At 39.6% G+C, this 27,098-nt stretch overlaps 1 protein-coding gene across 2 annotated transcripts in view; it reads left to right on the top strand.

Moving 5' to 3' along the window:
* The window catches only part of Adam23 (ADAM metallopeptidase domain 23), a gene marked incomplete at its 5' end in the record, with an annotated part of 155,643 nt that overhangs the window by 21,337 nt on the left and 107,208 nt on the right, over positions 1-27,098 (top strand). For both annotated transcript variants that reach the window (XM_013520785.1, XM_013520784.1), the window contains 1 exon segment: positions 12,521-12,597. In XM_013520785.1, the coding sequence (XP_013376239.1) occupies positions 12,521-12,597 (77 nt within the window).

The raw sequence follows: 27,098 nt of genomic DNA, 5'->3' as shown, positions 1-27,098 counted from the left end.
AAGAGACTTTGAGAAATGTACATTATTTATAGGATGTACAATATAATATAATTTCTGTGACTTGCGATCAGGCCCTTCAGATGAAAGATACAGATAGCAAATTAAAATCAATACGTTTATACCATTTTATTTTATTTTATTTCATTTTATTTTTTTGGTTACTAAGGCTTGAACCCAGAGCCTTTTAAGTTTTCTTTTAAATTTTGAGCCAAGGTCTTGCTAGGTTACTAAGGCTGGGCTCGAATTTACAGTCCTCCTGCCTCAGCCTTCCAGAGTGCTTGGATTGTAGGTGTGTGCCACCATACCCAGCTGTACACCTTTAAAAAACTCTTAAAATGAATTATATTGCAAATAGGCCTAAAAACAGTAATAGGTTTGAAATATTAAAAGCAGTGAGGAGAGCAAACTTCTAAAATATGGAAATGTATTTTCAGCAAATCAGAGGTCAATATTGTATGTTATATTTGTCATATATACATGTATGCAGATAACCCATGTGATTGGTAAGAGAAGTATCATTTGCTAATCATTCTTACATGATTTTAACAAGTAAGTATAAAACACATGAGAATGATCATCTTGGCTTTCAATTCTTTTGGGAGATTTTGTCATGTGTAATATCTCTTGGATTCCAAAGTGACACTATTCTAGTTGAAAGTTTATTTAAAAACATAGTGTATGAATTGCTTTATACTAACTTCTGTAATTTCCCTTGTTTATCTTAGCTATGTCATTTAAATCCTAGCTATGGCAGACAGTAAGTTTTCTGCTGAATTTACTCTTCTTTTAGTTCTTTCTGGAATTTTTGTTTGTATCTGCAATATATATTCAGTCATTCATTTATATGCATAATCATTTACACTTGTTTCTTATTCTGTACTTTACTTAATCCTACCGTGAGCATTAATTAAAGGATATATCTTTCATTGATACCAAGGACACTTGCCTTGTATCTGACTGCCTGCTTTACATCTCTCCCTGCGTATCTACTGGGCATATCAAATGTAAAAAGTCCCAAACAGGGTCCTGAATTCTTACACCACCTCCTCCTCCTGCAGTTTCCCCTACTCACTAATTTCCTTGCTCCTTTTGGTTACTCTGGCCAAACATTTTGGAGTTTGCTGTATCTTACCATATACATATCAAATACCATATACATATCATATCATATACATAGCATATCATGTACATACACATATACATATCAAATGTAAAAGCAGCTCCCCTTGACAGTGTTCACTGTCTGCCCAGGGTCTGACCACTTCTTATCAACTTCACTGTTAGTACCCAAGTCCAAATTACTCTCACCGCCCACCTGGGTTAGTGCAACAGCCTCTAATTGGACCCTCTGCTGTTTCTCTTGCCACCTGTCCCTCTTCAGTCCATCGGCAACACTGTAGTCTTGAGTGAACTTTTGATCCTGGAAATCTGATCTTGTCACTCCTCAGTGACTTCCTGTTGCATTAAGTGCCCAGCTGTAGTTCTTACTGTGGCCCAGAGGTCGGAAGGGACTCGTCCTTAGTTCTTGGGCTTCAGTGTCTCTCGTTGCCCTTAAGCCCCACTGGTCTGACTGCTAGTCTTTGACAGACGGAGTCTGCCCCTGTGTCAGGGCTTTCCCACTGGCCTGGAATTCTCTTTCTCCAGGGATCCACACAGCGTGTGCCTTTGCCTCCCATCTTGCTCAAGTGCCATCTTTCAAGGAGTCCTTCTCTGACCATCTTATTTAAATTTCTCACCATTCTGTACCACACACTGCCTAACTCCCTTTGCCACTTACTGCTTTAATATTCTGACCTGTAGCACTTATCACTTGCTTTAAAGTGATTTGTTGATAATATTAGTCCCCCTTCCTTAAAACACATAAAAATAAAGATTAGAAGATCAGCACTTCTGCTTGAAACAGTAGGAACATGTGATTATTTGTTGAGTAAATAAATAATTTTATGTATGATGAAGCTAATGAGCTAGTATATAATCTGACGAAACCAATGTATGTCAAAGTATTAGTTTTATTTTTATAGGTCTTCAAAATTCCATGTAATTTCTTGGTTCTCATTTGGAAATAAAATACTCATTTGGAAATAAAATAAAATAAAACCTAAAACATTACTTCATGAGACTGCCATTTCCTTACTAGAGTAAATAAAAATTTTCTGTATAATGGTCACTATTCTACGTGCTAAAGACTTGTGTGAATACAAGTTGAATAGTTGAAATTTTGCAGAATGTATGGAAATTGCATGTTAGAGAACATGAAGTCATACTAGCTTTCCATACCTAACTTTGACTAAAGTACAACCACTGCCCATTATATTTGCTTTGATTAAATTTTGAAACAGGGTCATCTTGAGCCTCTGTGTCTAAGAGGAGCTTTATTTTTAATTTTAATTTTTTTTTTTGGTACCGGGGATCAAACTCAGGCAGAACACTTGCCAGGCAGATGCTTGTGCCTCTGAACTATATCCCCAGCGTAGACTCTGTGTTTAAGAACTGGCTTTAAGGCCAGTAACACTCTTAGAGTGTTACTTAGTAGGTTTGTTGTGTAAAATGGGGAAGACCATTTTGCTAATATCCTGTTTGAAAGTTAACTCTGTTCATCAAAGGGGATAGAATGTGACTCATCAGTGATAACATATAAGGTCACAATTGCAAGCAAACAGTAGAGCTAGACACAGCTGGGAACTAGAGAACATACAGCTCTTTAAACCTACAGGGCTATGTATGGGTGCCTATGGACAAAAGAGTCCTAATCTGTGTAATTCACAGCTTAGGAAGTGCATCTTGCAGAGACTGATCAGGGAAGGCAAAGACCTCTTAGGAGGTCAAACAGCAAACCTTGAGCATTATTATAAGCAGAACCAGAAAAAGTTTCTGCAAACAGAATTAACAGCCCTGATATAAAGTTTCCAATAGAAATCACTGGTTAGAAGCAGTATGAGCTCTGCCTGTGGGGAAAAGTTGAAGTAAGAATTTCCAGAAAAGAGAGATCCAGCCTGGACAAGTCTGCTCAGCTTCCCTGGGTTACAAGTTTTCAGCAGTTTTGTGGTGAGGGGGAAATGTATCTACTTTATATCATTTATGGTTTGCTAGACCTCACATGGTCAAGTGAACTGTTTCATTACTGGGCCATAATTATCGTTTTGCATCTCAGAGGCATTCATTTTTAACTGATCCTTATGTGGTCCTCATGAAGACCCAAGTTAAATATACTTCCTTCATGCTGGAGGGATTTTTGAATTGACCCGATTCCACCTGGTTGGTGCAGCCAATATTCCAACCATCAGGGTGGAATAGGCTCCTCAGAGAGTTCTGGCCTTGGTCTTTTGGTACAGTATTATCAGTCTATAAGCAAAAAATTTTAAAAGAAGGTTGGGTAATGAATCATAGACATTAAGCAAAGAGGTTGTTTTTTGTTTTCAAAAACTTATGCCCTATTCTGTTTTTTAATTGAAATTTATTTAGTAGTGTTCAATAATCCTGGCTAGAAAGACAGTGTAGGTTTTTGCTTTGTGGCAGAAGTGTGGGCAGAGAGAGAAGCCCTCCCTGGAGTTCTGCAGTTTGAAGATGTAGGAACTGAGGAGAAAGAACAAGGTGAATTATACCTTGGCTATTGGATTATTGCATCAAATTCACTGTTACTACTCAGGAAGGGCACAAAAAGTGCTGCCATGGTAACTGTTGTCATAGTTGTATTCATACTTGTCTTTCAGAAAATACATGAAAGCGAAAGAATATGGCTCTAGTGGTACTTGTAATGCATTACTCATTTTTGAATAGTAAGTGCTCCAAAGACTTGTGATTCCATCTCTCTTTTATTTGGCATTGTTAGTTTCCTACTAGGAAAGATTAATTACCAAAGATAAATGCATAGAAGACATTTAATGTAATTGTTTGAAGATGCTTTGTCAGTGAAAGTACATTGTGTAGAGGCCTCTAGGATAACTAATCAATAAGGACAACCTTTGTTTGCCTTCCCTCCTATCTATAATGTTAAATATAGCTTTTCTTTTTTGATTTTTCTTCTTTAAAATTTAAAAAAAATTTCTAAAAGAAGCACAGCTGATTTATGATGTATTTACTGCAATTTCTATTTGGATCATCAATGCCTGCATTATTCTTTCTCTTCAGTCTGACCTTTTGTCTGTATCAGACATAAAGAGCATTTCAGACCATGGATGGGTAAGAAAAGGGAGGGAGAGAAATTGGAATCTTTCTGAAATTAGTTAATTTAGAAAAGAGTGCTTGCTGAACATTTGTAAGGAGTTTCACAAATCCATAAAGCCATGTTTTCCTTTTCGTTCCTGTATCAGCAGGTTTGGTAATTAATTATTGGCAAGGTTTCTTTCAGCGTTGAAGTCCCATCTTTCTTGGCTAGATTTGTATAGAAAACAAAGTCAAACTGTGACCTGCTTCTTTTTTGGGAGGTGCTGATCTGTGGCCTGTGGACTGAGTGTGCCTGACACTCAGTTGACACTCAAGATGTTTTGGTCTTGTTTCTGTAATGTTTCTCAAAGGGCATGACTTATATTTCCTAGCTGAAGCCCAAAGGATAGATTGCTTAGCAAAATACATCAGTATTTTTGGGTGTGTCAGAGTGCATGCCACTTACTGATCTTGTGAAAGGCTTTATTTTATGATAAACTGTCACATTTATTTCTCACCATAATCTAAAGTGCAGTTTAACACACCAGAATGGAAAGTATCCTGTGTTTTATTTAAAAAGCATATTTCTAACGCATCTATTTATTAGCAAACACTTAAAAACACTTTGTAATTTCCTCCTATTAAAGCAGTTCTAGAGCTCTCCCAATTTTGTTTCAGTGTAAACGCAGAGAGAAACATTCCCACACACTGTGGTCAGACCTCTCTAACCCCCAGAATGTTCCCTCCTCAAATTCAAATGTACTTGTTGTCTGTACTCCAAATTTAATAATTAATCATGCATAAATACCATGTGGCATCTTTTCAAATAATATTTACCAGTATTATTTAATTAGTGATTGTATTTTCACATTTTGTCCTTTCTTATTCATTTCTCTAACCAGATGATGAACTTTTTGATGTGAATACTAATTCTCCTATATCTTTCATCTACCACACAAGGGGTAGCTATTCAATGCGGATTTGTTAATGATTTAACCTGTAGTACTGTGAATTGGAACATGTCAGAAGGAAACATGATGATATTCTCTTCCACGAGCTACATATTTAAATGCAGCTTGGCAAGAATGTTCAGCAAATTAGCTTAATTTGCAAAACTGCCTTCATGTAACGTTTGCAGCTGTTTCATTTCTCAGGAAAATGATTCATATTGTTTTAAAGACACGACAATTTGAACAAGGTCAAAACATAATGTATAATGGTAATTAGTAATAAAAATATAACATTTGCAGTTTGCTAAGTATAAATGCACATTGAGGTTTGATAGGAGGTTGCCAGCTATACTATGAAAGAATTTTAAGGTGGAGCTGATACCTTTCCCAAAATGTGTATATATTCTCTTTCATCCCTTTTTGTCCTCCTTTGCTGTTTATTTCCTAATTAATTGACCTCTTTCAGTGTGACCAGTCTGTTCTAGGAACTTTGTGTTACACTTTGTGTAATATCGTATTCATACACATCCTGGTGGTAAGCTGTTATTACTCATATTTTAGTGACTATGAAACGTGGCTTAGAGGCTTCAGGACTTCTGGTATGAACTTGGCACTTCTCACTGAACTGAAGTTCTCACTTCGTATTTCTTTCTTTGACTGTGGACAAAAACATCACCGCACCTTTCTGTGCCTTTTAAATACGTTTTTCTCCTCTAAAAGGGTGAAAAATGTCCATCATAACTTCACGGGGTGCTGTCTTGTTTTTTGTAGATATGACAGATGATTAAAACATGATAAAAATGGTATTATTATTTTTTATAACAAACTTTTATGCAATCATAAATGTGCTAACTCTGAGTAAGGAATGAGAACCAGATTACAACTATAAATGGTCTATTGATATTTCCCTCTGGACTTAAAACTCCTAAGATATATTCACTTATTTGGATTTTTGCATTATACAGATCCACAAGCTGATTCTTTTAAATGTTTCCTTGTCATCTATAGAAGTCAGTACAATCTAATGTGACCCAACTTTCCCCAAACTTACGTGAATTTTAACTGACAGTTTATGAGTACTTAATGGGCTGATGGAGTCTGTGTCTTCTGCTTTTTTTTTTTTTTTTGTGAAAAGAAAAACATACAGAGCAGCTAAGTTGCCAGAGTTTTCCCACAGGGAAGTGTCCTGCAGCATCAGCAGCTCCATCCGTTATAAGGTGGATGCCTTCTGGGCTCTGAGGAGTTGGCTCTCCTTCCTTCCATCTGTGAGTCAGTGATGTCCAAATCTGTCTTCTCCAAAGTATCGTAAAATGTCTGGAATCTCAAAAGAAGATGAGGAGAGTCTTTTTTCCCCCATTCTTAGTATCATCTTTTATTGACTTGTAGGCCATCAGACTCCCCTGAATTCCCTCCTACTTTTGTGGCTGCTGTTCAGTCTCCTTCACGGCTTTATTCTTTAAAGAAGGTGATGAGAATCTGGAAGCTTTTCCCACAGTATTTGAAGAAAATGGAATAGAAACTCTTGGAGGTTTTCTAAAGCCATAAGAGCAGTAAGAACAAAAGACAAAGAGCCATATACAACCAGGAAAAGGAAGAGAAAATACTTCTGGAAGAGGTTGCAGTGTATACACACACACACACACACACACACACACACACATAGTACACATACATATGTTCAATATTTTATGAACTATTGAATCATTATTATTATGGTGAGGAATATAGAAATGAAGAGATTACCTGCAATTTCTTTAATAGTTAACTTTTTAGCTGTTTTACTGTTATCTGGATTCCTTTGAGTAGCGAAGACAGTTTCGTTAATCCTGGTGTCTACCTCTTGGGACTACATTTTGCTGTCTCTAGCACAGTCTTTCCAAGAAGCCCAGATTCACGGTCCTCCTCCTTACAAAGCTGAGCTGGATTAAGCACTGATGTTTGGTGGGACATGCGTGATATCCTTCAGGGTGTCACTGCTATTTGTAAAGCAGTTTTTCAGTGTATTATATGGCACTCTGCACCTTTCCTTCATTACTTGAATAAGTGTCCCCTTAAATAAGTGGAATATATCTAAGAGCTGGGAAACTACTTCCAGATTTTCTTCTGCTCCCAAATCATGTATGGTGTAGAAAGCATACAGAGTAAAAGGCTGTGGTGACTGACAGTGTAGATACCCAATTCTTCAAGCTGTCCAATTTCTACTAAATTAGCTGTAATACTAGTGCCTGGATTCTGGGAAAGTGTAGACTTTCCATTTCCCATTTTGAGTTCCAGTTACAGGAACACTCTAGAGAACTTACACATCCTTGCCAAGTGGTAAAGAATATGATAACTATGTGAAACATGGTTGCACAAGAACATGCAAATGCTCAAATACCTGCTTTTTATTTTTCTAAGGAGATGGTTCTCCTCTTTTATTTTTAGGTTCATATTAACTATTACAGATTATAAATCTCAGGAAAACACTTGTGTGTCTGCCCAGCTTATGCAGTGTAGCTTTTTGAAGCTGAGCACAGCAGCCGCTCAATGTCACAGCAGTGCGTGGTGATACGGTGCGAGGCAAGGTTCAGCTGAGGAAGTTGTATTCTAGTTACTTACTCTGGCATCATTAGTGTCGCCTCTGAGAAAGCAAGAACAGGAGAACAAAAACACTGCTGAGAGGGTGTGACCTATTCTTTAGCGAAGGAGGATTGTGTATGCAATTGAGTTTAATTGTTTTTGTTTATAGAGTTCTTGTAATTTCCCTGGGCTGGATTCTGAGTCAAAAGAAAAATACCAAAGTGCTAAGGCAGCAGCTGTTCCCAGTCCCTCAGGGCGATAATTCTGAGTTCAAGGATGTGCACATTCTTGAAGGGAAATGACGCTTTTTGGCTATAAAACGTTGCCTTCCTCCCTAGTGCTATTATAGTGGATGTCCTTATAAAAACAAGGCTGCTTAACTGACATCCCGAAGGAGAAAAGAACTATGACCTCATGTGTGCTTGATGAACTCTTCTCTGAAGTATTCGTGTCATCCGATTTTGTGCTGCTGCACACATTTATAACCTCACCCCTTAGTTCCTTCATTATAAAGAGCAGCGCTGTAGGTGGCCTTTGTATTTTCAGGGTGCCTGTCAGTTTGTCAACTCTTAAGTCACTTAGATCATTCCAAAGCAGCGTGGCTGCACTGTATAAGACTTCTTGATCTTTCCAACCACCCTAACTTCCTACCATTCAGAAGAAGTGGGATAACAGTATTTAAGAAAAATTATACCTGCAGATGTAATTTATAAAACAGTAATGATGAGGACTCATTTTCCTTGACTTTAAAACATTTAAAATTGATACTTGTCATACCTATATTATTTTGTTAAAGAAAAAGTAATAAATTGAAATGGAATAATGTAGAGTCCAGAAGTTATTTTAGTTGGGGGAAGGATGGGACAGAAACAGCAGGATGGTAGGGAAAGTAGTACTTCTCAAGTACAGTATTTCCCTTGGTATAGAGAAGAATCTGTACCCTGAACAAGTGCAGTATTATGGCAACAGAAAGAGAAGCATAATGTATGAAAAAGAACGTATGGTATTATAGTGAAAGTACTTAAAATGGGCACAACCACAGTACATTACATGAATATCTAGGTTGTATTTGATACATGGGCAAAGAAGATGCATGTGGTGAGGAAACCTTAAATTATTTCATGGAAAAATATTCTGTCTTTTAGAATTAAAATAAACTAAAATACCAAAATGTTTTTTTACTTAGAAAATATAATGAAATCAGATTTCTTTTTTAGTGGAGAAGTAGGTGCATTCTTGAATTTTTTTCTAGAAGGTACTCTGTGCATTGTTTGGAGGAGGCTGAGGCTGATGATGGTGATGATGTCTATGATGATGATTACCATGACGATGATGGCAGTGACGACAATGGACCCCTGTCAGACGCTGTGCCAAGCGTGTAGGAAAGCTCACTGTCTTAGCTTTAGACAGATTTGCCATCATACCCGTCAGTAAGCTCCACACACCAAGCCCTCCAGTTTCCAGCCCACCTTTCCAGATTCAGGTCATTTTCTCTGAAATCCACTTTCCTGCAGGTCACATTCACTTTTTAAAAGTTAAAATTTTTTTTTTGCCATGTTCAGTTTTTGTTTGTTTTGAGACAGGATATCGCTATGTAGTTCAGGCTGGCCTCTAACTCACGGTGATCCTTCTACCTCAGCCCTCTGAGTGCTGGGATTACAGGTCTGCACCTGCACACTCGGCTCCACATTCATGTTTAATTCTGCTTTTGTAAATATTTCACTCCTTGCCGTTTTGCCTCCTCCTCCCCTGACGGATCGATTTTCATTCAGCTTTTCAGTTTTTTTTTTCAAAGCGCCCCCTGTCGGGGAGCCCTGTGTGTGCCCTTCTTTTGCTGTGTGTGGCTTCTTAGACCCCGAGGCTGGCGTCTCTGCCCGCTTCCCTGGAGCCTGCTGCCATCCTGGGGAGTGGAACCACGCACAGAATACAACTTGCTTCCTTTTTTCTATCTTCCTTTCCCTTCTCTCCCCACTCTCTCCCTCCTCCTCAAATTCCCCTTTCCCCGTTTTCATTCTTATCATTAATGTCAGCTCATGTTTGCCGCATATGATGTTTACATTCATTGAGGTTTTTGGGTTCCTGTACATGGCACATCTTTATTCTACATATATCCCCTTCCCCTCCTTTCACCCATCACCCATCACCCTTTATCTCCAGGGCCCCTTCCCATTTGTAAGAGATCCACCCCCTTGTCTCCTTCAATCTGTCTTTTTATCTCTTTGTTTGTACTTTGCCTCACTCAAATGACAGATGCCATACAGTATTTAAGCTTGTGTGTTTGGTTTATTCCACTCAGTGCTATATTTTCCAGGTATCCACTTTTTCCTACCAGTGTCTCAAATTTGTCCTTCTTTATAGCCAAGTAGTATTCCATTATATATAGATACCACATTTTCTTTACCCAGCTGCCTCCTGGTGAGCACCGCAGGCTGCTTCCAGGACTTAACCATTATGAATTGTGCTGCTATAAAAATGGGTACACATATATTGCTATAGCATGGTGTCTTAAGATCTTTGGGGAAGATTCTTGGAAGGGGGAGAGCTGGGTCATATGAATTTCTAATTTTAGTTCTTTGAGAAATCTCCATATGGATTTCTATAATGGTTGTGCCAGTTTGCATTCCCAGCCATCTTTACACATAAGGTGCAGCTTGGTATGTGCATGTGCAGTGAGTGAATGAAAATGCAAATAAAAGGTCTGGTATTATTTGATGTTCTTTCATTAAACCCTACTAAACTGAAGCCTGTTGTGTTGGGTTGGTGTAGACTTATTTAACAATTATCAAATGGTACAAGCCTCAGTAATTCTATAAAATGAGGGTATTGTGGTTATCACCAAGCTACCTTGTTTTCCATGAGGTGTTGTTGCTGTTATACTTGATTTGTTGCTTACTTGCTGTAAAATGAGCCTTGTACTGGGTCGGGGGGTTGGATTTTTCAGCTCCTTTAAGCCAAGTTGCCACCAATGAACTTTTTTCTACAGTGTAATTTTCTTAGGCATAAATACTTTTAAAGACCTATCTTATTTTTAGGAGGTAAATTTTACATACTTTTTTTTTTTACTTTTTGAGATGGTCACACTAGGCAGTTCAGGCTGGCCCTGAATTTACTTTGTAGCCCAGGCTGGCCTCCAGCTGGCAGCAGTCCTGCTGCCTCAGCCTTCCAGGTGCTGGGATTACACATGTGCACCACCATGCCCGGCTAGTTTTAGTTTTACATACTTTTTATTAAAAAAGCCTTTTGAATCTGGAACTGAAAAATCACTTTTCTAAATTATTCAATAAATCTATATCCTTTCTATCTTCATGCAAACATTAATACTTCAAGACATAAAACTAACAGTGAAGACCATGATATTTGCATTGGATGGTTAGAAGTTCTGTTGTGATGACAAAGACCACACTTGACGAGATATGGATTTTTTGCTCCCTCATGCAGTTGTCTGAATGTGGAACCCCAGGGCAAGTATGGTACCCCGCAGTACACCATGTTCTGTATGGTTGTTTGCAGTTTGGCTTGGTATCCCATGGTGTTAGGATTTTAGGAACCTGTCATAGTCTTGTATTTAAAATTTAATATTTGTTAATCTCCTTTAAGTTTTTTATTGATTTTTTTAAGTGACTAATTGATAGTTGTGATTGGCTAGAAGTACAAGTCCTTGCGTCTTCATAGTGTTTTTTGGGTTTGGGATGCATGGTAAATTAGTCTTGATAATAAACATTTGGTGAATTACTTGAAAGTTTGGATATTTGGGGGAAGGGTCATTAGTCTACAGCTGTTTGCAAGACCCCTGTGATATATTCTGTGGACTTGTTTGTCCAGGGGTGGGATGGGATGGAAGGAAGCTCGTGTTACCACCACAGGGAGGAACAGATGGAGTTCCCCAAGCTCTGAGAACCAGGAGTTCATTTCCACAGTGTGTGTGAAGGAGGGCTTCATGGGAGGTAATGGAATTGGGATGCTTTTAAGGACGGGGAAAGTTTCCCTAAAGAAAAAAGGAGGAGGATAAAGAGGATAAAGTGGGGGAAGGCGAGGTTGGAGGGTCCTGGGAGCGGACCCCACTGCCTTAGGAATGCAAGCTGGCAGAAGGATATTTGTGATTCAGGGGCTTGGAGTGAAGGGGTTGCTTTTATCCTTGTCCTTTTTGCCTGGTAGGGTGACAAAGGAAAATTTTATCTGAGATAATACTTTGATGATACTTCATTGATTTGTTAACTTACACTATTAAGATGCTTCTTTGAGGCTGTCCTAATCTTTAACCTCCCATAAAGGGTTTAGATAGAATTATCTTTGTATTTGCATCCAGGACATCCTCACGACAGTATTTGTAACTGTGTGGCTTTTAAAGGGAAACAGAAACACTGCAAAGGGATGAGCTCTAAGTGCTTTCTGAAGTCAGAAGACTGTGCTACCCCAATTTACTGTCGCATTCTGCTGATACTGTCACATTCTGCTGATAATTTAGAGAAAGTTCCAGAGAAAAGTTCCAGTTCCTGCTGAAGAGCAGAACTCTGACATGATTTTTCACTTAGGTGTGCAGAAAGAATACATTAGCTTCGTGCACAAAATAGGCTGAAATCAAGTTTTAATTAGCCCCACTTTTGCATATTTCATCACTTTGGTAGTCCAGCAGAATATGCTCTGGATTTTTATCCCAGTGGGTTCATTTTAAAGGACTGGAATGTCTTTTATTAATTATTTTCTATATCTTTTCCCAGGAAAGCCACGGTAACATACCTAGTCTCCTAAAAAGATAAGTTAATACATAAAAAAGTTGGTCCTGTTACATATCTTTCTTAACATGAATATAACCAGTCTTGGAGATGAGAAAGTAAGTTAAACTTCCTCCTGTGTTTTTTCATCTGTAGGCCGTCCACCTGGCCCAGGCAAGCTTCCAGATTGAAGCCTTTGGCTCCAAATTTATTCTTGACCTCATACTCAACAAGTAAGTACAGTCTCTTAAGAAACAGGTACAGTAAAACTTCACTTCTAAGATATTTGTTTAGTCAAAATTACATCTGTGGTTAAAGCAACTGATTATATGTGGTAAAGCACTTACAGAAAAATATAAAATATGAATAGTGAATTCGGGCTTTATTTCCTTTTCCTGGAAGAAAAGCCATTTAACATGTTAAATATCTTAAATGCAGCACCTAGTTAGTTAAATGTTAACAGTGATCATCTCTCTCTATATAAGAAGCATGACTGAAGTCTATTTAGGCTTTAACCTAGTGATTTCCTCCATTTTACCTTTTATAATGCAATTCAGATAACTTCTGTTGGAAGAAGAAAGTAAGTGATGACTGGTGAAGACCTATTTTGAGAAGGTTCTTCACTTCATAATTTGCTCTAATATGGATCCTAAGAAACATGGTGCTGACGGAAATTTACCCAATTGTTTCTGTGTGTGTGTTTATGTTAATATTTAAATATGCTGCCTCCTAAGTGGGAACCAGTTGTACAGATGTTTTTGCACAAAGTGTGAACAAGAGAGGTTGCCTCAATCAAGGCTAAAGAGCCAGAGGAGAGCCAGCACCAAACCTTTCTTTAGGGAAAGGGACTTCCTGTGTGTTTTTCCTTAGTTACAGAACCTTTTGTCAGTACTTTCAGCTTTCATCATGAGTTTGACCAGGCCTGCATCTTCGCAAGAGAAAAAAAAAATGCCACTTACTGCTATCAGACATCATAATGTAGGTGATCGCAGCCAGTGTCTGAGGAATTGGAAAGGACGACATAGAACAACTATTAAATTTCTTGTATGCCAGATTCTGTGAGCTCTGCAGAAAAAAGTGCAGAGTCAGCGTGGGTGCTCCTTACTCAAGTGTTATTGTGGCTTTGAAGTCAGAATGAATCAGCAGAACTGAGAATTTCCTGCGTTAAAGATACTGCAGATTTTCTTGGGTTGAGTTCTGTTTCACTATGCTGTGTCAGCGTGCGCCTGCCTAAGAGATTTGTCTTGCCAAATCTTAGGCTATGTTGAGTAGCAAGATACGCTAATTTTAGTTTGCTTAAGTCTTCTATTCTTTTAGTGCTTGCTGCAGTGGAGATGGTCATTCCAGGATGAACATGATCACAGCAACCAACACTCCAGTATATTTTGAATTTGAAATATTGAGGCCACAGCAGAGCTTCCGAGAAAGGGTCACATCGGATGTCCCGGGGATTTAGCATTCTGAAAATGTACCACCTTTTTTTGTATGAGTCCATTTATATGAAATATCCAGAATGGGCAAATCCACACAGATAAAAAATCCACTTTTTTTTTTTCTTCTTCCAAGAAATTATTTATGACTAATAGTTAACTTGCCAGCGAATCGAGTTGAACACCCATTAAGGATAGTCTTTGCCTTGAGGAATTTAGAGTATAATGGGCAAGGTTTATGTAGAAATATAATTTTATAAGAGTGTGAAACATGTGCTAGAGGTTAGCATGGAATGTTCTGGTAGTGCAGCTGAATGCACTAGGGTAGCCCCTCTTGGAGGACAAAGCCGATAAGCACAGCCAGGAGGTAGAAGAGTGAAGAACGTTTTATTATTTGCAGTGTGAGGGGAGCACTGGGCATAACTGCAAAGACATATCTTTCCAAACACGGGAGGCACAGGGATTTCCTTGGGAAACATGTGCATATTCGTATTTTTTCAGATTCATTTATTTATGTCCTTATGAAGTTAATTATCAGATAGATTAACACCCAGACTACCAGGCCAAAAAACATGTAAAACACAGAAGACAATACTAAATCAAGGTGCACTTTTAGTTGCACTGTCCATGCTGGATTACAATAACTTTTTTTTCCTCTTTCTTCTTTTCCTACTGCTTGTCTTCTATTTTGCACTTATATATTGGTTTTCTAATATAAGAGAAACCATGTGATATTTAAGCTTCCCTGTCTGATTTACTTCAGTTAACATTATGGTCTCAAGGTGCATCCATTTTCCTCTGTGTTACTCAAGTTTATCCATTTTATGGCAAAGTAGTATTCCTTGTGTATAAATATCACATTTTCTCTATCCATTCATCTGTTGATGGACGTATAGGCTGCTTCCAAAACTTAGCTATTATGAATTGTATTGCTTTAAACATGGGTACATGCATGTTCATGTTGAAATACTTGTCCTGATGTGTAAGGTGGGCACATTCCTGAGCATGCTCAGTTTAAGACCATACCTGTTCATCCATCCCATGTTCAAAAATGGCAGATGGGAACACCAATAGCGGGGAGAGTTTAGTGTTGGAATGAGCTTATAATGAGCAAGTATATTCTAGTTCCCCTAAGTCCAGAGTCTGTGAGGAATTTTCCTGTGCTGTGTGTTAGTCTTTGTGTCTTCCTTCCTGACGGTGTTTTTTAAATTTTGTTTTTCTTCTTAGTTTTAATCTAGGTGCATTGTCGCTGCAGTGTGTGAGTCAAGGAGGGGGTCTGTGAGATGGATCCAGGGCTCAGTGATTCTGGATGGTTTAAACTAGGTCTTTGTGGTTTTCTGTGGAGGGCCTTATCTGAAACAAACAACTAAATATGAGTGATATGGAGACCACAGCTTGTTTGAAGTTCAGGGGAGCAGAAGCCAGGGATAAGTGAGTGGAGAAACGATGTGAAAATAGGAAGTCCCTGCAGAGGATGTTGAGTGAGAAGAAAAGACTGGGAGGAGACATCATGGTTGAGGCAGAACTTCTTAGCATTAGTGGAACAAGTTGATAGATTGAGCACTGGAGCTGGTAAGAGTGCAAGGTTGAAGGTATCAAAGGCAGGGAGATGATCTATGGAGCAGAACTGGATCAGTACCAAAGGGAGTGAGCTGCGAGCAGGGGACAGTGGGTGGTTTGGGACAGGACAGCCAGCTTGTCTGCACTGCTGTGCGAGTCTGACTGTGCAGAGGAGCAGCTGCAGCTGAGGAAATGCTGCTCTGCAGGTCCTGGAGATCGCGTCACTTGCGCCGGCTTGGGGTGGATAGAGAGCGAGGAAAATGGTGACAGTGTGGCTAATCGCTGGGAGGAAGAAAGTCAGCAAGGCCAAGTGAGAATGATGTCAAAGCCTGTGTTGCCTATGATTATCTTTGCTGATGTCTTCAGTCAGTGTGTGTTGGGAATAACCATAATCAGAGCACATAATGGTTGGGAGCGCAGGTTCTGAAGTCAAACAGGCCTGGTTTTGAATCTGAGGCCTGGCATCTACTTGGCCATGTAATTCTGGGCAAGTTTCTTGACTTCTTCCTTTCCTGTCTTTCCTTCCTCCACCACCATCACCATCACTACCACCCGTGCTACAAAATCCGCCCCACTGAAGTGTACTAGTAAATGATCTTTTTCTACTCCCAGAGCTGTACAGTTATCGCCACATAATAATTTGAGGGCATTTTCTCTACCCCCTTAAAAAGAAGCCCTGTACCCCATTCACTCCCCAGTCCCTTCTTCCCCAAGCTCCTGGCAACTACTGACCTGCTTTTTATCTGTGTGGATTTGCCCATTCTGGATATTTCATATAAATGGACTCATACAATGTGTGGCCTTTTGGGACTGAGCTCCTTTATGTACCATAATGTTTTCAAGCTTCATGTTGCAGCTAAATAATACTCTATTATGTGGACATATTTTTAACTTCTTAAGCTTTACTTTTCCTTCCTAAGTTGTAGGTTGTCATAAGGGTCAGTGCCATAAGGTGTGGTACTTATGCATGTCTTTTAATTGGAAGACTATACTCAGTAAATATTTTTATTTACAATTAATTATTATGGCAGGTGAGAATTCTACCACTGAACCACCCATGCTACAATTTATTATGATCATAGCAAGAGGGTCATTGGACTGAGTGTTGGGGGAGTCAGCATTGAAGAGTCATTGTTTTCATGGATCTTACGACCTTGTGCAAGAGCACAATCTTACAAAACCACTGCTAGCTTTCCTTTTAGTTTCAGTCAATGTATTTTTTCCTGACTTTAGTAAAGGAGATGGGACTGGTACATCATGTGATTTTTTTTCCCTCCAGTGAACAGAGACAAAGATTGGTGGTGATGTGCCAGCTTTTTGGTCGATACGCATTCAGGGACATGAGCACCATGAATTCAGATCCCATTCTTCTACTGGGTTGAAAACATACTTGTGATATATTTGACAGACACTCATTAAAGAAATGAGACCAGATTGCAGGTCATTGACTACTTAGATACTTACATTTCCTGGCCACCTCATTGGCTCTGAGGTGACAACCCAGGCCCCTAGTATGCTGTCCTTTTTATTTGAAGTGAAGTACATGCCTGCATTCCTTCTGACTTTTGCCTGGTGCAGAGAAGGAAGAAGTCTCAGGATGCACCAGGCGTTAGACCTTCTATTTTATAAGGCACATTCCAACAAGAATATTACTCCAGTGAGAAAATGTGGTGCCCACTTCTCTTGTCTAAGCTTCTCCTTTTGTCTTCAACAGCATTCAGAAGAGTTCTGCTGCGGGTAAAATCAGTGCCCAAATTGAATATTAGGTGGTTGTAAACTAGACCTAGCGGGTGGACTGGATCTTGGAGAGTCAGGACTTTGCTTTGTCAGGAACCAAGGGAGCTGAGCTAGACAACTCGTACTGGATGAGGTGGAGAAAAGCTAGAAACTGTCCTGGGCCAGTGGCATCTCAGGAAAGGAAAGCCTGTGTAACCTCCCAGTTTAGAAAGTACACTGACCTCGTCTGTGGGCTGACATTCTCCCCTTTGGGGCCCATTACACTGACTTGAGATCTTGTTGTATTTCCCCCAGGGACACTGTGTGAGGCACATGGTGAGAGCGTGCAGGACAGCAGCTCACAGTGGGGGTGAGCAACGCTTCAGGGGCACAGGGGTCTCGGTGTCTCCATATGGACAGGGAGGGGCCAAATGATAGTAAAGTAAGAGTAAAGGAAGGATGAAAAAGGTTGCTGTAATGCAGCCAATAAAGTAGTTCTATATTTAGAAAAAGCTCTTTGTTCCAGTTTTCTGGGAATCAAGTGTTTGATTTAAGTCAAATATCTAGAAAATGCTGCTTTACAGAAATATACATGCACAGTAATTTGCTCATTAAAAATAGTTCATGCAGTGCTTTTGAAAGAAGAAAACAGCCACACTGATGTAGTTTCAGTTAGGTTAAATAAAGAAGGGATTTCCACGTTGACTGGCATGGTTAATTCATTCAGCCAAAAAACATTTATTGAACATCTAGTTTGTGTAAGATGCTGTGCTGAGCCACACAGGGAATTCAGAGCTGTGTGAAAAAATTTTTCCTCTCCAGGAACCTGCAGTACAGAAATGAGATTAAAATGTGTACGAATAGTATTGAAACGTGATGGAAAGTGGATTGAGCTCTTGGTGATGAGGGAAGGGTTTCTGGGCATGTGGGATTTGATGGAGCCTTGGTTTGGATCCACGGTAGCAGAGCCTGAGGCAAGGATCCTAGGAAGCACCTGCAGGAAAATAGCAGTGAGGAAGGAAGAAGGCAGGAGCTCATAAAGGGGGAGTCTCAAGCTGCTTTCTGAGGCCCATGGCCCTGAGAATTCTGGGGCATCTTCTGGGGCATCTTTGGATCATGTTACAGTTAACCGGCTGAGAGACCAGGTCCTTAGTTTTTGTGCATGGACTGCCAATATTTTGGCTGAAGGCTATCTCTGGGGGCAGTGATTTTACTACTTCCTGTTGTGCAGGAAGAAAGGCAAGAGTCTCAGGTATTTCCAGGCAGCTGTCCTCTGTGTGGTGGATGCTAAGAGCTCTGGATAGGCCACCTGCCATCGCTGCTTCAGATTGTGAAAGGTGTGGGATACAGAAAGGTGCCTTCCATGAAGTGGCTCAGCAAAAGTTGGGGAGCAGGTCAGTGCCAAATTCCAGAGCAGATGAAGACCTGGGAGTCCCTTGTTCTGAGAAGCCTGAGCTGCCTAGCAGCAGAGAAAAGACAAACCTCCTGCAGAGGTTCCCTGGATTCTGACGGGGGGGATTTCAGCTTCATTCTCCTAAGCCTTTTTTTCAGCTCTGCTGATTTGGAGAATTGAATTTAAGAAGAAACAGGAGGAGAAGAAGGCCTCCTGCCTTATTTTCTTTCTGTGAGTGATAGGACCAGGGTGTGGAACTTGGGCTGGGGAAACCGTGAAGTAGCCTGATCTGTATTGGGCCCCAGAGTGTGGGGTGATCACCTTGGTCCTCTTATGTGTGAGCCTGCTGACTCCTGGGCCAAGGTGGCAGGCTTTTGTGTCAGGGTCAGGCCCCAGTTTCTCTCCTATTCTATACCCATCAGTCTTCCTGCTGATCTCCTTCTCATACACCTGGGAGACAGAAGCAAGAAAGCCCCCACCTAGGAGCTGGAGCCAGGACTGCCTATCTCAGCTCTGCTGTGAGGCTGCTAACTGGTGTGCTCTCTGGGCTTTGGTCTGAAGAAATCACAGTAGCTAATGTGTACTTTACTCTCCATGTCAGGATGGAGATGTTGCTATTAATGGGCTAAATGCTATATTTACTAATTTCAAGAGGGTCTGCAATAGGAAGCCTTTCTGCTGCACCAGTAATGACAGTTATCTTGGTTACTTTTCTCTTTGTTGAGACAAAATAGCCCACACTCAAAGTTAAGGGAGGAAAGGTTTATTTGACTCTCACTTTGTAGAAGTTTCAGTCCATAAATGGCTAGCTCTAAACCAGAGTGGCATGGCAGAGGGGAAGCAGTCCATGGTGGGCAGAAGGTAGCCAAGCAAACAGGGGACCTTAGCAACATCTTCTGTCCCCTTTATATTCTGTCTAGACTACCAGGATTAGGCTGAACTATTACTAAATCAGTCTACTGATTGATTTAGCACTGCCCTAATCCTGGTCTTTTGGATACAATATAAGGGACAGAAAGAGACTTGTTTTATCTCTTTCTTGCTTTTGCTGCCTTCTGCCTGCCATGAACTGTTTCTCTGCCATGCCACCCTACCTTGGACCCAGACAAGTAAGAATTGAAGCTTCTACAAACTGTGAGCTAAACCTTTCTTCCCTTAACTTGTGGTGGTGCTGGGTATTTTGTCTCAGCAAGGAGAAAAATAACTCAGCCAACAGCGATATACCCTGTGCTCGGTGCTTTACCATGCTATCCTGTTTAAGTTCTTTTTATAACCCTCTGCAAGGGGTAAGCAACCAGCAGGCTGGTGTGGCTTGGTCACACGCTGCGATTCCAGCATATGCTGCCTTTCTGGAGCCTCTCCACCATGGCTGTTGTGGTCACAGCATCGGACCATTAATTTACTAGTGAGCTCAGCACACCTCAAATGATTGAGCATCTGATTATGTTGAGAAAAAAACAATGGGACCACTGTGGTCATGTGTGTGTGTGTGTGTGTGTGTGTGTGTGTGTGTGTGTATGTGGCACTGGGAATATAACCCAGGGATGCTTTACTACTGAACTACATCTGTTCTCCATTTTATATTTTATTTTGAGAGAGGTCTTGCTAAGTTGCCCAAGCTAGCTTTGAATTGTAATCCTCCTGCCTCAGTCTCCTGAGTAGCTGGAATTACAGGCAAGTGCCACTCTACTCAATTTAATTTTTATCAATATAAAGAAAACACAGAAGGACCCGATAAGATCTAAAATAATCCCATTTTGTTGAGCAGGACCATTGTTAATGGGCTGAATTGTACCTTCTTCCCAAATTTTTACTATATGTCGAGGCCTTAAACTTTGGAACCTCACAATGTAACTGTTTTTAGTAAGATCTCTGAAGAGGTAATTAAGTTAAAGTAAAGTCATTATTAGAAGAAATCTGGACATAGTCATCCATGTGCACCGGGAAGGCTTTATGAAAGCACAGCAGGAAGATGTCTATCTGCGAGCACGGGATTGCCTTCAGAATGAAACCAGCCTCGTGGAAACCTTGATCTCTGGCTTCTTGCAATGAAAGGAAATAGAGGTCTGAAGTTTCAGCTACGGATCTCTGGTACTTTTGTCATGGCACCCTTAACAAACACATGCATCGTTCTAATCCACTGCGGTAAGACATTCAGCATTAAGTGCTCCCTGTTAATGGATAAACCCATTCTTCTGCCAACTGATCATCCTACCAAGTGCTATTTTGAGAAATTGGGGTTCTTTTTGGAATTTACATAATATAGGAAAGTAGAATCTATTTTACTAGGTTGGAAAAAGCTTCCATGATAGTAAGGAGTCTTTTTTTTTTTTTTTTTGGTTTTTCTCAGGTACCGGGAACCGAACTCACGACCTTGCGCTTGCCAGGCAGGCACTTTGCCGCTGAGCTAAATCCCCAGCCCCAAGTAAGGAGTCTTAAGAGGCAAAGATCCCCAGAGTGACTGTAAATATTGATTGCCCATGTGTGCGTGCTACCATGTGGATGAATGTTGCATTTTATGTGTCCTAGAGTAGTTATTTTAAGCTTTCCACTGCTGGTAGGGATGAATTGCTGTGGGATTTTCTCTCCTACAGGCATCTTTTCCTGTCTAGTTCTGAACATTTTGTTTCTAGAGTACCAGGTAGCTCTTATTTTTGTAATTTTCTCTGATCAGGGAGTACCTACCATATTAGGTCAGACCTGGGGCATTTCTGATTGAAGAGTTAAATCTATACTGGGTGCTTTGGATGTTGTGTCTGTTACTTGCTTTTAATGGTTGCTCTTTGTGTTGGTGAATCAGGTCTAGAAACTCCTGAAAAATTTTAAAATACGATGAAGACTGGCCACAATTTAGTAGGTTCTACTTCTATTTGTTTAATATGTATAGTCTACCTATTTTTAAGGTGGTTTGAGAATGACTTTCACAGTTGGATGTATCAATAACAGGAGCATTAAAATAAAAGCAGAGCCAATACAGAATTTCACTACACAAGATGGTAGGAATTCACTAATGGCTGTTATATTACATATTGTCTTCATATCAGTTGCTCAGATTACCAGATGTAAGCATGCAGATTAATTGTTCTTGTCAGTAAACCACCAGACATCAGCAGTGCAGGTATCCCAGCTATCCTATATGTGTGTGTGTGTATATATATATATTTAATTCTTTCTTTGTCTTCTTTCCCTCATCCCAGTTGTTCCTTCCTTTGAGCAATTTTTTTTCCCTTTCATTTTATCTATTTTATATTTACTCTTCCATGTTTTACACTAGGGAGACAACTCTGTGTTGTCTCTGATGTTTTTGAAAATTATTATTTTCTTATTCTCTTTAATGGTTTGTTCGATCTTCCATTCTTACATCTGGTAATCTGAGCAACTTCATTGAAGATAACAATATGTAATATAACAACCACTGTTAATTCCTATGATTTGGTTTGAAACCCTGTATCATTTTTAATGTTCTTGCTTTGTTTTGTTTTTATTTTGCTATTGTTCTTTTTTTTTTTTTTTTTTTACTATTCTCTTTAAAATAAAAAAAAAGCAGAACCAAACCATTGATTTTATATATTGATATTTTTTTTGGCAGTGCTGGGGATTGAACCCAGGGCATCGTGCATGCTAGGCAAACATTCTACCAGAAAGCTATACTCCCAGCCCTTACATATTGATTCTTGATTTTCATAGATGGACAAGAGTAACTGGTATACCTCTCAGAAAAGAAAGGTTAGTAAATGTTTGCCCTCTGCCTCTGGTAAGAGGCTCTCTTACTCCAACCCTTCTTGCCCTTGCCGATAATTACTATGGATGAATGAAATGCAGAGAGATTAAACACTGGTGTGGGGAATCAGGAGGGCCAGAGGAGCAGATTTAGATTTTCTAGGTTCTGGAAGATGGGAAAACTATGATTACCCAGAAAAGAGAGGCTGGTGGCTACAGCCATTAGCACCAAAGAAGAACAACTATGGCAACTAAGAATTTGTAGCAGTCAGAAGGCTCTAACTGTTAATGGGTTCACATTTTATTGTTTAATGTAGTATATAAAAGAGGTGATTTATTGACCGGTGGGTAAAAGCAAACTCTCTTCTGGTGTTTAGACCAATGTAGAATGTGGGCAAATAAAACCTGTGCTGGATTCATCCTTTAGAGTCGCTCTTTGCCCTGTTGGCCTCGTCTTCAAAGAAGACTAGGTAATGTTTAAAAATTCTAGCAGAGCTTCCTCAGGATGCAGAAGTGAGAGGCACAGAGGATCTGATGTGACTAGATGTTTGAGGTGTTGCTTATGGTGGTTAACTGAATGTAGGTTTTAGTTTTCTGACAATTAAATGTGAAAAGAAACGCAGTGGATATGTAATTTTCATTATCTGATAGAAGAAGTTTGTCTGTGTGCAGATAGAGATGTTTTCCTGCCAGGGAGGAATTTGGCCCTTTAGTCCTGACATAGTGGGACATTTGGTAATAATGGCTAATATGGGTGCTAATGGTTAATATGTTCAACCATGGTTTTGCAAATTATCAGAAAAGTACTTAAGGGACTGGGATGTAGCTCAGCAGCACAGCACCTACCTAGCAAGCACAAGGTCTTGAGTTTGATTTCTGGTATATAAAAAAATGAAAAATACTTAAGTAGGTCTCTCAGATTCACTCTCTGGATTATCCAAGTACGTAAAGCTCTTTCTAACCTCAATAAATACATAGAGAGATTTCTATTAATGGAAGCCTTTTATGAACCATTCTGAGTTCCTTTATTTCACAAGTGTTTATTGAATTCCTGCGAAGTTCCAGGCACTGCCAAATTGTCAGAAAGGTCTTCCCTCGTGAAGCTCACAGAGCAGTGGAGGAGGAAGATGAGTTCACAAGCACTGAGTAAAAGTCTGAGAAGCACTATGATGGGGAATGTGCAGGATGCCTTTACTCTGTGTGTGTGGGGCACCTAACTCGGTGTCAGAGTAAGCTGGACAAAAGCTGAAGATGAAGAAAAGGTGAAGGGCTGAAGGTAAGCAAGTGGCCTGGGGTGTACAATGAGAGAAAAATGGATGATCTGGGTGATAAAATCACACAGCATGGTAATACGGTTGAGACCAGAACCCGTGATGGGCCATTGCAGAACCTTTGAGAACTGAGTTACTGTCTTAGCCATAACAAAATACCATAGACTATGAAACTTATACAGGATAGAAATTTACTTCTTATCATTGTAGAGGCTGGGAAGTCCAAGATCAAGGTGCCAGCCAGCTTTGAGGGTCTGCGGAAGGATGACTGTTTCCAAGATGGCACTTTGCAGCTTTGTCCTCACCCCGCGTGATGGCAACATGTATCCTCACGTGGGGGAAGAGATGAAAGGTCCGGGCTGCTCTCTGAAGCATCTTTTTGTAAAGGCATCAATCTGTTCATGAGTTCAGAGCTTTCATGGCCCAAAGGCCCCCACTGTGGTACTGTCACTTGAGGGTCTACCTTCCAGTGTGAGTGCTGGAGAGACACATACAGTCAAACCACAGCAGACCTTGTCCAGTGATAAATCTAACTGAAGGTGTGTTTGAAAAGCTCCATGAAGGTGAACTTTAGAGAAATAAAACATTTTTGTATTATTTGTCTTTTGCATCTTGCTTTTTTTTTTTTAACCATTCCTATTCCTCATGTAAAATCTAGCCCCAAGTTATAATTTATTAAATATTTTCCCCTTGATTTTGTATGTATTCATACAGAGGTTTGAGATCAGATGAGACGGCTCATTAAGATTCTCAGCTGTCTTCTATTTTCAATAAGAACTACGTTATTTTTAGAATATTTTGGATGATTCATAGATTAGGTTCATCATTAAGAGTCATTTCCCCTACTCTTTTAAAATTAATTGTGAATCAGAATCCTTGATATTAGAATGCTATTATTTGTCATGACTTGTTTATAAAAGTGCTCTCCTCAAAATGCCAGTTTTAATTCATCTTTTGTGATGACCTCCATGTGCTTCAGTATTCAGACTGTGTTTAAAACAAAACAACCTAGAAAGGCTCAAAAATCTATTTCTACAAAAACTTTCATGTTCTTTAATTTAAAATAATTAAAAATGCATTTAATTTTTTAGAGGACTCTCTTTCACATAAGAGGCCCACAATCTCTGAACACATTTTATAATGCCCATTGCATTTCTTCCTCTTTCATTTTTTTGCTAAGCAGACTTCACATATACAATAATCCAGACTAAACTATGAGACTGGAAGGATCTCACAGCACAAGGATAGACTAAATCTTTTATAAATCCCTAGGATTTCCTTTTCTAAGTCTCCCTCAGCTTTATTAAGGTATAATTGACAAAAATGGTACATATTTAAAATTTATGCTGTGATTTTTGTATATGTGTATACATTGGGAAATACTCATCACACTAAAGTTAATGAATATACCTAGGGCTCCATCCCCTCTCATAGTTATCTTTTCCTCTCTTCCTCTTCTTCCTCCCCTTCCTCCTCCTCCTCTTTCTCTTCCTCCTCCCTCTCTCTCCTCCTTTTTCTTTACATGGCAAGTGCTACTAAGTTCCTTATTTCAAGTATACAGTACACTATTATCAACTAATCACCATGTGCTACACTGGATCCTCAGAAATTATTCTTTATCCTTTGATCAATCTAGGATTTCTTGAGGTCTTAATAGTGTTTGAGATGCCTGATCCTATTGCAGCATTTATTTTTTTTAAACACTGACCTGGTACTTGACCCTAAAAAGATGCTTTGTTCTTTAACATTATCCAGATGATGATAAAAGCATTTCTTTATGTGATTACTAGCACTTGCTCTCCATGGTCCCTTGATCCTGATTTCTATACTGTGGCAGGTCATGGGGAAAAGAATAAGATGCTGTGGCTTTAAGGAGCCCATAATTCCGAGTGAAAGCAAGGAAAGGTATACAGAAGAATGGATGGCTGGGTTGAGTTTTTGGCTGAGTAATTCCAGGATGAGTAGTGCAGTATTTTTGGATGTGGTGAAGAACAATAACTTTCTGAAAATCTATTTATTTTCACAGATGAGTCAATGTCTGGTAGGCAGTGTTTACTAGATTAAAAAAAAATGATGGACTCTTGATACAGGGTAGCTATTACGCATTTTTTTTTCTTGCCATTATTTGTACCTAATGCATCTTTAACAGTCAGAAGGTTGTTGTGGGTGGTTTTGCTTGTTTGTTTTGTGTTTTGTTTTGATGGTGCTAGGGATCGAACCCTGCCACTGAGCTACACAGCAAAGGCCAGGAGTTTTATAAGTGAAAGTGAAGTACTGCTATTTCAACTGCAGTTGGAAGTAATATCTGCCCTTACTCCTTTGAGAGGTCCATTAACTCTATTCCTGTGAAATCGTCAATGTGCTGAAGTGATGACATCACTGAGCAGTGACAGTGCTTTCAGAAGTAAATTTTGCTAGCTTTTCATGAGGCTTTGAACTGCTGGGTCCTTTGTGTGCTTTTGAGTTGAGGAACTATGAAAAATGAGCGACCTGCACGATACATTCTGTATCATTTGGAGGGAAGGTTTCTAAGTCTGTAAAGTGAAAGGCAGCAAACCGTTCCTGCACCCGGCACCATGAGCAAAACATTCATACTACATTTTCTTGCTCTGTGTTTATATCTCCAGGGTTTACCAATGGAATGGAAGCATTTTTATGATTACAGTGTTGCACGACTTATTTGAAAATTCATCTTTGCTGTATTTTAATGTATTTTTATTAGTACTTGTTTGTAGTACATAACGTCTACATTCTTTGTGTAAGTTGGTACATGTACGCAACACATCTTAATTCCTTTTTTATCCCTTTCCTTCCCCTCCCTCCATTTCTTGATCCCTTTCCCATTTGAGAAAGATCTGTAAAGTGCGAATTTCTTCTTTCTTCCTCTGAGGCACGGGACAGAAGGCTTGCTTACTGACTGCTTGTGTCAATCGGATAGTAATAACACTGTAAACTATCTCATACCCATGTGCCGTTTGTCAAAGCCCCCCTCATGTAGCCAAGCCATACAGAAATCCAGAAGAAAATAATTTTTGGTTCTTCTTTAAAAGGCTACTTCTTGGGAAGTAATAGTTAAATGACATGGCTCTCAAAACACAAAAAACTACAAATTCTTAGCTATTGCACAATATTTGTGTAGCAGAGATGTATAGGTAGTTTGCCATGGTAATAAAGTGTTTTTACAGACATGAAAACTGGGTACCCAAAAGTGGCTTTTATGAAGGAAACAAAACATCTACGTGAGTAAGATTTATCTCTGCCCCAGCTGCAGATGATCCCAGGTCTGGAATCATATATTTCTGTTACTATCATTTGACTCACCACGCTGTAAGCAGTGTTAACTTCTTTCCTGCATGCATTGTGGACAATCAGTCTTGTCCTAACTCTGTTCCTGGCCTCAGAGGAGCCCCAAGAACCCGAGGGTGTGTGTCTGTGAGCTCTGTCTACTGCCCTCTGCTTCCCCCTGTGTGGGACTGGTAGCTTTCCTGTCAAGCTTTCGGACCTGCTTGGAGAGGCCTTTCAATGTACTAGCCTCACACATTTATTCTTGTGTAGGTGATACAGCTTTTACTGTTCAAGAAAGCATGCCCACCTTTTCTTTTGAGAGTTGGATTTAATTGCAGAATATGTATCTTTTTTTTTTT

This window comes from Chinchilla lanigera, unplaced genomic scaffold (assembly GCF_000276665.1).
Source record: "Chinchilla lanigera isolate Chin_1 unplaced genomic scaffold, ChiLan1.0 scaffold00056, whole genome shotgun sequence".
NCBI classification, from domain to species: Eukaryota; Metazoa; Chordata; class Mammalia; order Rodentia; family Chinchillidae; genus Chinchilla; species Chinchilla lanigera.
This window is presented reverse-complemented; position numbering and strand designations above follow the sequence as displayed.